The sequence below is a fragment of the Gavia stellata genome, chromosome 3 (assembly GCF_030936135.1).
Source record: "Gavia stellata isolate bGavSte3 chromosome 3, bGavSte3.hap2, whole genome shotgun sequence".
NCBI classification, from domain to species: Eukaryota; Metazoa; Chordata; class Aves; order Gaviiformes; family Gaviidae; genus Gavia; species Gavia stellata.
In genome coordinates, this window is record NC_082596.1 from 71,385,353 (window position 1) to 71,397,600 (window position 12,248).

Here is a 12,248-nt window from a genome sequence, read left to right on the forward strand (position 1 = left end):
TTAATAGCAAGAAACTGCATGGTCCAGGAGCTCACAACTCATCTGGGTTATTATTCTGCCTCCTGAATCATAGGAAGGTAATCCTAGTATTCATGCTGTAGGGAATATGAGGCAGAAATAAAGAGCAGACAGAAGAAATAGGAAAACCCAACATCCTCCCCATAATATTTCTACATTCCCTAACTTGTAGGCTTTAGTTCTAAATCTTTGCAAAGTTGTATGTAGAACCTCTTTCAGTAACTGAATCAGATCATGATTACATGCTGTCCACACAACATCTCTTAGAGCTACAATCTAATGACTCTGTGTAATCAGAAATCTTTTGACAATCAAGATTCTGTATAGAATTTGTTGAACCTAAAATAGCATATTTCTCTTTAACCACAGTGCAAGCTGACATGGAAGGAATGAATGTAGCTTCCTTTGGGAATCAAATTATATGAGGACAAATTGATAGCATGTGAAATAAATTCACACTTGTGTTAAGATGATCTTAAAATTTCTATCTTTTGCTATGTTTCACGTGCAAACAGTTTCTATCAGGATCCAAAAATACATTCCAGATTGCTTTCTACTAAATAAATCCAAAATGTCTTTCTGGAGAAGTTTATCTTACTTCGGTAATGCCAGGTTCCAGTGGTTGTTAGTTAGCTATCAGTTGTTAAATATTTGCAGAAGCAAATATGCTGGTATAGCATCTAGCTCAGATTTCTTTAAAAGTGTAATTGCACGGCTAATGATCTTGGAAGGCACAGCACCTTTTTCTGAAGGACCTGCGGTAGCAATGACACCAGCTCCAACATGACCTGCAATTGCACGGAGAGGTTGTCTATATTGCCACCCTGTGGACTTCAACAAAGGAGTTGGGGCTGCTCTGCCGTAGTCACAATTGCTTGCTTACTCGATAGAGCCCTTTCCTTTGCTCTAAGGTAAACTTCTCCTTCAAGCAACTCAAGGTTTATGTCTGGCACGTCCCACAGGGTTTGTTACGGCTGATAAACCTCTATGAAATCAATCCTTTCACAATATAGGCTGCTAAACAAGACATGTTTTGCAAATTGCTAATTATAAATGTAGGAGAAAATGGATCTTACATTTAGACTGGATTACTTGTGTTAAAACATTTCTAATAAGACATTTGTCTTTTTGTCTACTACCCCTGTATTTTTAATGTATTAGGTTTTTTTCAAAAGTTAAAAGAGGCTATACAAAAATGTAAGCCAACTTGTCCATAAGTAATTCACAATTTTACAAAAACTTGATTAAAAAGGAAACGTTCCCTTTCTAAGAGTCATATATTTTGCTGGAGTATACACACATACACATTTGTGGAAGAATATGGGCATATTACTTTTCTTAGATGAAAATGTCTTTCATCTCGCAGGATGAAGAAGATGTTAGGAAAGAGTATGAGAGAGGGTAGCAGTAAAGAAAAGAAATGGCATTAGAAGGACATTGGGGATGCAAATCAAGACAACAGCAAGGATGGAGCTGCCCAATTCCCCTCTGTGGGGCCAGGCCCAGGCATAGTGTGGTACCCACCTGGGTTGAGGGTCTCATGGTTATGGGCAGCCCCCAACATGTAGCCTGGGCTCCAAGGGGACTGTCTCTGGTTGGGAGATAAGCCCTCCTCCCCTCGGGTTCAAGTGGGGCCTGACATCCTCTCCCAGGCTGACCACCTAGCAGCCGCTCCTGCTTCTCACCTTGCAGGGGGTCTCTCTTCACAATGGTGCGGGCACTCCTGGGCCAGCACAGCTCACTCACCTTGTAGGTGTAGGAAGCCATCCCTGCATGGAGAAGGACAGGTTCTTGTGTCCCATGAATGAGTTGAGTTGACTGACTGAAGGACCTGACTGAAGAACCTGTCTTCTTCTACCCTCCGCCATGGGCTGGAGGGGACTGCACTGGGGGAACCTCTTCTGGCTGGATCTTGTCAAGGGGACGACAAGGAACAACCAGCAAGACAGGGCAGGGGTCTGTTCCTTAAGAAACCCAATTCCTTTCATTTAAAGCCATTGAGAAAAGCAGAGAGCAGTGGCAATATATGTGGTTTGCATCCAGCCATAGTTTCAGGAATGAAATACAATATGGTCCTTTCCTTCTAGTCAAAGCAACATACAGAGCAATCACAATTACCCTTGGTTGTGTGATAAGCCTAAACCAGAAAAAGATGGAAATGTAAAGATGGTGGTAACCATACAGCCAAATGCTGAAAGCACAGGATTCTCATTTGGAAGTGTAAAGTGGTAAAGATGTAATAAAAGTGAAGAAGAAGAAGAAGAAGAAGAAAAGGAAGAAGAAGAAGGAGACAATTCAGAGGTTAAATGAAATGTTCTCTCTGGCAGCCTGACCTGGCAAAATCTGCTTGGACCATCTTTTAAAATATGTGGAGAAAACACAAAATCCTTTTATGAGCTGCCAATGGGTAAAATCCTTGACCAGCTACTCAAAGAGGGAGCACTGAACCCCAGGATCAGGAAGAGACTCAAAATCCCCAGCCTACGGGACAATAACGATCATATTAGAACAGGAGATATGCAGGCAAAATGTTTCAGAGTTGCTTAGTTTTAAGGCTAGTAATCAATGGCAGGTGGTTATGGAGTTTACCTTGCCAAGAAATGTTCTGTAGATCTTTAACTTGATCTAAGTTTTATGCTCTGTTGTTCTCAAACTCTACCTGATAAGTAACTGAAAGACATAGCTCCTCAGCTGGCATAATTTGATTTCCCGTGTGTGTACTTCAAGGCTGCTGCTGTCAGCCCACGGCAGTTCAAGCAGGGATACCTTGAAGGCTTTGGAGAAGTCCAATAAACTTTGGAGGCTAAATCTCTTTCCATGCGATTGCAAACTTCTCCAGATGGGAGAGAAGTCCTTTTGTGCTCGTAAGTATCACGCAGAGGAGAAACAGGACAGCACTGAGCTGTCATTGAAACTCTGTCTCAGGCTATTGGGAGCACAACAGAAGCGGGATGTCATATACAATGACTTCCACAAGCATCCCATTCTGGAGTGTTTTTATGGTGTCAGGGAATTTCCTTCAGCAATTTGACATGTCTAGAAATTGCCAGTCCATGTTTATTGTGGAAGTAGCAGTGTCCTTAGCCACAAAAGAATTAAAGGGAACAAACTATGAACATGTCTGCTGTAGTTCATCCAGAACTAAGCTGACACTGATGCCCATGCAGCACTTTTCTCCTTTTTATCTTCCAGAAATAAGCACAATCTTTATTTTTGTATATACTGGTGGTTTGCATAATACTTACTTCAGCTTCGTATATAAATATTTCACTGAAGTAATATCAGCTCCAGCAGCATCATCCTTCTTCTTTGTTTTGCTCCTCTTCTTGACACCAGGGAGGGAGATGTGCTGTCCTTAATGTTGCACTGCATACGTTCAGAAGATCCCAAAAATATTGCTTTCATCTTTGAAGAATACATTTCATCTTTGGAATCACTTTGGGGGGAACTACAGGTAAGGTGCATAAGTGTAGAAATGCTTCTGTGGACAGCACCAAATTATCTGGTCTCATGATGGCCAGCATCGCCCTAAATTTCTTAGCCAGTGAGTGCTATTGCTCGGATCTTTCTCACCACACGCATCTCTTCTCTAGCAGGCAGCAGAACATGTAGACAATTGTAGGTTGTCCATTAAGCAATGAACAGTGTTCTTTAATCAAGGTTGTTACTGTTTTCTTTTCCAGTGCTGTAGTATAAAATGAGATGCTAACAGGTCGCTGAACTGCATCCAGCTCCTGCATGCCACCTTTGCAAAGGGGTCTACCGCAATATCCACTTTGGTGGAGACGAGTTCATTCTGTCTTGGTCACCGAACACCACGTTTTTTCTCATCTTTCTTGTTATTATGCTCCAGTTGTGTTTGGACCAGAGAGCTGTGACTGTGTAGCGTCAGAGATGTGCTCCAGAGGAGCTCATGGGAACAGAAGGTGCTGCTGAGGCTGCTGGCTAGAAGAGCCATTAGCCACCAGGGGGAGGTAGTATTTAATAATATGAAGCACCAAACCCTTTAGATGAGGATTTTGTTCTGATTGTGTAAATCAAGTTTAGAAGTGACATGTCTCAGAAATATGAACCCACAAGAGCAGTCATAGAGAGAAGGGTGAAGAAGTGGTTTTTGCAGCAGCTGGATGGCTTGGGCTGGGATCAGTCTGGAGTACGGGGCTGTTTGAGGTGTATGACAGCAAATGGCCATCATGGCAGGTCTCACAATCCCTCCGCACTCTTCAAACTCTTCCACAGACTTTGTTTCCAGAGGCACCATGTACTTTCAGTTGTTTGGTTGTTGCCGATAGTACTGTATACAGTAACTACCACTTTCAAGGCTATTTTACCAGTAATGTTTGATCTGCACTTCGGTCACAACAACCGCATGCAACGCTACAGGTTTGGGGATGAGTGGCTGGAAAGCTGTGTGGCAGAAAAGGACCTGGGGGTGTTGATTGACAGCCGGCTGAACATGAGCCAGCAGTGTGCCCAGGTGGCCAAGAAGGCCAATGGCATCCTGGCCTGTATCAGAAATGGTGTGGCCAGCAGGAGTAGGGAGGTGATCGTGCCCCTGTACTCGGCGCTGGTGAGGCCGCACCTCGAATCCTGTGTTCAGTTTTGGGCCCCTCACTACAAGAAGGACATGGAGATGCTGGAGTGTGTCCAGAGAAGGGCGACGAAGCTGGTGAGGGGTCTGGAGCACAAGTCTGATGAGGAGCGGCTGAGGGAGCTGGGGTTGTTTAGCCTGGAGAAGAGGAGGCTGAGGGGAGACCTTATCACTCTCTCCAACTACCTGAAAGGGGGTTGCAGAGAGGTGGGTGTTGGTCTCTTCTCCCAAGTGACCAGTGATAGGACAAGAGGAAATGGCCTCCAGTTGTGCCAGGGGAGGTTCAGGCTGGATATTAGGAAAAAATTCTTTACTGAGAGAGTGGTGAAGCATTGGAACAGGGTGCCCAGGGAGGTGGTGGAGTCACCATCACTGGAGGTGTTCAAGGAACGTGTGGACATGGCACTTCGGGACATAATTTAGTGGGCATGGTGGTGTGGGGTTGATGGTTGGACTTGATGATCTTACAGGTCTTTTCCAATCTTAATGATTCTGTGATTCTGTGATCTTTTTACTTTCCCCAACAGCTGTCCATAATCTGTCTGTAATTAATCTTTTTGCACAACTCCTTCCACAGTAATTTCTCAGACAGTGGTAACTTGTGAGTAGGATTATATGTCTATTTGGAATAAAGTTTGCCACACAGGTAACTTGTCGGTCACCACCCTTAGTGCTGTTGTACAGTAGGCAATTACATGTACAAGCTGGGAGGTGTGACCATTTTTTAACAGCCTTTCTGGTGTTAAGGTCCAGATTTTGCATCTTTTGTGTCTGCATGGTTCACCAAGTATGTGAGTCTTGGTAATACATAGGTCTTCAAAGTTGTGAGCTTTCTGTAAAGGTTTTGACAAAGCTGTTCCCATGTTAGAAAACCAATAATCAATTTTCAATAGTCAGATTTAGATGTCCCTATCCAGAGGTAAATTTTCAAACTGGCATATTCTTCGGAGTCTCCTGGAGCAATAGTGTTCAGCTTATATTGAACACCTTCCAGTGGCTGCAGTCATTGATCGTGTAAGAGTCATGGGTAGGGTTGATGAAAAAGCTATGACATTTCTCCCTCCTGGGTTTTTAGATCAGTGCACTCACAGAAAGGTTTCTACAAGGGAGATATGTATTGCATCCTCTCCCATGTGTTGCTTGGCAGGACCGAGTCATCAGCAAAGGCCAAGGTGGTAACCTGTTTTTTCCACATCGTGGCATTTGCTCTGGTGGAATCCATAGCCATCTTTTTCCAGGTTGCAGAGAAATGGATTGATTGGGTGACATTGGATCCCCTTGTTTGAGTCTGACCTTGATGGTAATTGGCTCAGCACGAACCTTTTTCAATTCCAGATGAGTGGTGGCAGTTCCAGATCAAGTTTCATCTGACCACATGCTCAGATAGTTCTTTTTCACAAAATCACTTCAGAACCAGAGGGTATGTTCATGTGTCACTGAGTAGGAGGCCTTGGTCGGTTCTGTGAATACTGCCCACAAGGGTTATGTTTTTTTTGTAGTTTATTGAATGACAAGTTGGAGTGGCTGTTCACTCTCAGAGCACCCAGGTTCAGCTATAAGGCCACTTTGACACCCATTAATAGGCCAAGCTTTTGTTACCCTGGTTGTCAGAATCCATGGAAAAAGCATTAAGATGGTTGATCAGATTATGATAGGTCCAGAGTGTTTTTTGCGTTCCTGTTTGCATGGCATGCACCCAGGACAGCAGCTGTACTGCACAACAGACAGGTCAAACAGAACATGCTTTTGGCTTTTATTGAAAACACAAGATGTTTCAGGGCATTTCCTTACCTGTGCCTAAATGTAGAAAGTTGTATTAACACAGCTACTACCCTGCAAGGTATGGACTGGGGACAACTTAGCTGTGAAGCGGTGAAACCCATGTGTGTAGCTACTCTCAGGGCCCCACACTCGTCTAGGACTCAGACGAGGCTGAAGGCTTCCCTGAGGGACCTTCCCTTCTTGGATGCCTGTAAGGTAGACACCTGGAGCCCCATCCACCAAACCCAGCACCACTACCACAGCCTCCAAGTGTGAGCTTTCTTTTGGAAAGGAACCTGCAGCACTCCATTCCACTGCAGCCCTAAGACGCCTCTTCCAACCTGCATATTACTAACTTTCAGGAAAGGCTGCACCCACAGATGTGCGAACCACCTGAACAATATATGCACTAAAAAGAAACCCCAAACTGTAAGACTTGAACAGTGTGGTAATTTTAAACTGAAGTTATAATAACAAATCTGAAGTTATAATAACAAATACCAGCTCTTGTTCTCAGTTTGGTAACAAGCTGTACACTTTTCTTAATTTCTAATACTTCACAAGGATGGCATTCTCCATGTGAAGCTGAGGGATGAGTAAATAAAAAGGATTGTGCCAAATACAAAGAGATTAAGGATCTTTTATGAAGGGAATAAGGACTCTCAGACTGTCTGAACACTGTCCTAGAGCAGCTGGATGGTACTTCTTCACAGAGAGCAGGAAGACGAGAAGATCCACACGGGAAAATGAAAAGGAGCTGATGTGCAGAATGAGACATTTGAGGGATTCTGGAGGAAGGCAGAATACCCTACATAACAGACAGACAGAAGGAACTACCCCAGTGTTTCAATGGGAATGTCGTCTTTAATCACGCATCTTTAGTTAATGCTGGCACACTTCTCTGTTTAACAATGCCCTTCTTTCCTAAGAAAGAAAAAAACTTTCCAACATATTCTCTTCTCAGCACGAAAACTAAAACTTCACATGCCAATTTAAAAATTGTGCATTTTGCTTAGAAAGTTAGAATAAAATAGCAAATTCCACTCCTCCCACCTACCTCACCCAGGTTACAAAACAGTGCAGAAAGATGTAAGGGTTTTTATTGTTAATGTTGCCATTTGTTTAACAGGTGAGTGACCATTTTCATAACCAAAAAAAGTTCATTAAATATTGCAAAAACAAATTATTCTTGCGTTCTACATATATATATATATATGGGCATTTCCAAACAAATAATCAATCCAGAACAATAGTTGTTGGGGAAGGTAAAGCTCATAATAGAACTTCCAACATAACAACCTACAAAGGGGGAATGTTTCAAAAATAAGTTACATGCTAACAAACATGAGTTTTGGTAGAAACTAACAGCACTGGTGCTTCTAAACCAGTTACACACTTTTAAAAATCCTCCTCAAATAACTCTTCAGTCTTAATACACTATCTGCAAAGTGTTCATGAACAATAGTTTAATAATTAGTTATACAAATAATTGACACTTCTAAAGAAGTGAAAGCAAGTGTCAAACATTTATTACATTGCATCCAACCCTGTACAATAGAGCATATGATGCTTCAACTCACATATTCATACTGAAAAAGAGTATTTTACCCTCTTGATTACATTTTCTTTCAACATTTTGAGTGATGTCAATGACAAAACTATGAAAAAAATTAAAAACCATAAAATGTTTGATCTTTTAATATTAAGAACTAACGAATATGTACACAGTCAAGGCATGAGTCTCAAATACAGTGGCATTGATTCACTGGCTGCTGTTTGTCAGCTGAGCTGCTTAACTGCCTGTACGTATGTATGAAATGCGCCACAGCTGTGTGGTCAGACACCTTCCACATCCTGGAGGAATTACACACAGGGTAATTAGCTGTTCAGACTGATTTGTTCTACTGGGCAATTAGGGCATGTGCATACAGCCAGCTACAGCAGCTTGGCTCAGGCTGTCACACAATAGTAACTCAAGTGCGTTCTTCTCTCCCAACCCGTCTATGCTTGGCATCCAGACAAACTTCGGCCTTTTTGGTGTTTGTGATGGTACCCCCTTTTTTTTTCCCCGATGTGTCTATCTACTACAACTTTATTTAAAATAAAATAAAATAGAATAGAATCAGTACATAAGAGACTAATAAATGAATACAATAGTGTAATTGCACCACCAAGGTAAGCAAAATCACAACGGGAAAACTGAGTAGTTGAGAAACATATATTCTGTTTAAGAATTTTGTTTCATGTTAGATATTTTTGCTGAGTAACTGGATTAGGTTGCACACACTACTTCAAAAGATATATCTGCTGACTTCTGGGCCCAGACTGAAATGAAACCAGGAGGAAATAATAAGAGAAAAATCCACATCTGCTGGAGTTCTCTGTTAAACTTGGATGGGCATTCTCTTAGCTGGATTGCTTCCGGACCATGCAGTAGCTCATTGCCTAGAGAAAACATGTTTGTGAAGTCTAGCCCTCAGTAAAAAAAGAACTGCTAATTAACTGACAACCTACCAACACTAATCAAAGTCAAGCAACAGAGAAGACCAGTTGTTATAAACAAACGGGTAAACACCGCACCTTTGGGGTCTAAGGCTAGATTAGAAAGGAGGAAGAAAAAGAAGAGTTATTCTCCAAAATACATGGCACGTTCGAAAAAAGGTGGTTCCTACTGCTACAAGGACCCAAATACTCAAAGTTTTAGGAGATTTCAAGCATGGAAATGCACTGGGGTATTTTTTTTTTAATCTAGATCTGTTTATTTTACTGTGCTAACTAAAGTAAAAAGACCCCTTCCCTAAAACTTTGCAAAGCTTGTACATCTGTAGGTTTTCATGGTCACGTGTACATGAAGTGGTGAACCATAAGCTCAAAATTTAAGAGTTATGGAAAAGCGTACTTCAGTTCTGGGAAAACTGCGACAGTCAGGGAGGCAGGTGCTGGCTACCAGTGCAGGTTGCATTTAGGTTCCCATCTGCAAATAACAAACAGGACCTATCCAAGGAACAGAGCCAGGTGCAATGGCTATAACCCACAGGGGCTCCTGCAAGCTAACCAGGTACCAGCCAGTGCGCTGGGATGCAGAGGCAGCAGCATGGTGACGTCTATAATGCAGGCACACTGTTGGGTTACAACCAAAATCCTGACCGAGAGAGAAACGTAAGTATTCTTAACATATCTCCAGTATGATGAGAATATAACTTCGAGTTTACACACTCTCTGGTGTTCAAGCACGGATCCCTAGCTCCAGTGAGACTTTCATCAATCTGTTTATGTGTTATTTTAATTAACATCTTTTGGATGTTTCATTCATAAAGTACTATTTGTATATTAAGCTGGAAGACAATGCAAGACTGATTAATTTGAAACATGATCATACTATTCCCCCCTCTCAGAATACTAATACGTACATTTATACACACACATATATATATTTATATAAATGTATGTATATACACATAGGTTTTATGTGACAAGCAGTTTTCTCAAACACGGTCTCTTCCAAACATCTGCCTCAAAATCAGTCTTGTTTAAACAACCAAACAAAAATTAAAAAAATAGTAATAATAAAAAACGATAGCATTGAGACACCAGGTAGAACATCAGGGATAAGGAGCACAATGTGCTACCCCACTTACAGGAGACAAATCACACTTCTCTGTTGATGGAGTATGACCATCAATTAGGTAAATCACTCTAAATGGTGTTCTGTTTTGCTGCTTCTGATACCTATGGAAGCTGGCATATCTTTATACTACACTGCAGTCTGCAATACAAACACACTCATAGAGTTTAAGAGCATGCGTAGCTCACTGGAGCATCAGTTGTTAGACAGTGAAAGGAAAGGCACCAACACTGCACAAGTCCCATGCAAACACAAGTGCAGCAAGGAGGAGAAATGGAAACACAGTAGGAGAATTTAACAGCTTCAGACTACAACTGTGATTGTCCCTACTATGCGTGGTGGATCACATGAAATCCCATTACTTCCCCTACTTATTGTTTTCCTAACATGGCCTTTTCTGCCCTCTTGAACTTCTGTAGTTCAATAGCTAGTTCCCAATATCTCAGATACAGCCACATAAGTTTTCCATTTTGACTTTTGTTTCTGTTCAGCAGATTGCCACAGTAGTTATCATGTTTGAAAATATCTTTTAAGCCACTTTCCATATGTAGAGCCATAGCAACAGGATCAGTTGCTGCTTTAACTAGCAGATTTTTCTCTATTTCTAGTCTCTGGCTTCTGGGTACAACAAGACTGCAGTAGATGTCCTGTCTTTCTTTAAGTCCCTCTTCAAATTCTTTTAGTAAAATATTGGCTCTCTTTTGCCACTCTTCCTCCTTTGCCAGACAACTTTGGTACAAGTTACCTGCTGCTCCTGAGTGCAAAAGGACTTGTTTTTCTCGCTCTAACTTCTCCTGCTCCTCTTCTAGGATCCTTCTTTCTTCTACTAGTTTGCGACTCTGGGACACGAGGGCTTCACGGTAACTCAGGGTTCTGTTTCGTTCCTTTTCAAGCTCCAACTCCAAGTGAGCAACTGTGCGACGATTTTCTGTGATTATATCCCGGTATTTGGCTTCCAGGTCTTTTTGTAAAGATGAATGTTTTTTGTAATATTCTTTTTTTTCTCGTTCTATTTCTTTTTGACATTCTCTGGTCCAGATCCAACCTATCATACATAAATGAGACTTCAGACATGAGCATAACACATATAACGTTGATGGGTATGATTAATTAACTATGCCTCTAAAGAAAGTACTAAGTGGTAAAAAACTTTCTTTCCTGCCCCCCCTCAACGATACTCACTTCTATTCGTATGTCCCGCAGAATGGATTTCTGTGAGTCTGTGTTTCACAGTAAGTCACTTTAAATGACCATGCTTCCTTTGAAGTAAAATCTCCCCTAGTCTTTTATTGCTAATACATACACTTCTTGGATGAAAGAAGGAAAACAAATTTATGGGGAAACAAACTGGAGGTTTCCAATGCAGGAACTGCACTGAGAACTTTTCAGGTCTAGTAACTAAATACACACCAGCAGCTCCTTGGGTTGTCACCTTTGGGCTCTCTATCACATCATACGTCCACTCTTCTGAGAGAGCTTTGTAAATTGGAGCTTAGTAAACATGGATTAAATTCCATGTGTGCAAGATGGCCATTGCCTTAATGTTATAAACAGTGCTTACTGCTTATAACATTACGAATGAGCAGGCCAGAGGAAACGCCTAGATGGGCTATCACTGTACTGGTTCAGAGTCGGCCCTTCGGCTGGCGGGTGAGACACCCGAGCGCGGCCACGCACGCCAGCTCCAGCAGACAGGCCGGGGCGCTACTTACGGAAGGCGGCCAAGCCCAGCATGGGGACCAGCAAGGCGTAGTTCCATCTGCTGCCTTCATCCCCGGGCTCTCGTCGATTTGGCAGGATGTTCCAGTTAGGAGGGTCATTTAAATTATTCATGAAGGCACCTCAGATTTACAGGAGAGAAACACGGCCTTAGCAGCACGCAGAGGACTCGGGCCGCTCCCACAGCCACCCTCTCACCCGGACCACAGCGAGCTCCGGGACAGGTATTTCTGCCCGAGACCCTCAAACGGCGGCCCCGTCACCTGGGAGCTTTGCCCAGACGCGCTTTCGCCCCGCGAGAGGCTCGCCGGCCCCCGGGGCCTCGGCGCTGCTGCTGCTGTTACCGCCCGCCCCCTCCCCCGGCCGGCGGCACGGTAGCTGATGTTGCCACCGCCCCCAAGGCCCCCAGGCCGCTCCGTGGTGCAGGCCCCGGCTCGGCCGGCAGCCCAACGCCGATCCGGGTTGGGGGCGCGGGCCCCGCCCGCCGTCCCCAGCGCGGGACAGCCACCTACCAACCCGGGAGCGCGGAGCTGC

At 43.1% G+C, this 12,248-nt stretch overlaps 1 protein-coding gene across 1 annotated transcript; it reads right to left on the minus strand.

Annotated features, from left to right (window-relative positions):
- Positions 1-7,480: 7,480 nt before the first annotated feature.
- Positions 7,481-12,243, minus strand: CCDC127 (coiled-coil domain containing 127). The gene is made up of 3 exons (XM_059815261.1): positions 12,227-12,243; positions 11,708-11,836; positions 7,481-11,040 (listed from the first exon to the last, which is right to left on the minus strand). The coding sequence occupies exons 2-3, from the start codon at positions 11,826-11,828 to the stop codon at positions 10,367-10,369; spliced, it is 795 nt and encodes a 264-aa protein (XP_059671244.1). The 5' UTR covers positions 11,829-11,836; positions 12,227-12,243; the 3' UTR covers positions 7,481-10,366.
- Between the last annotated feature and the right edge of the window lie 5 nt (positions 12,244-12,248).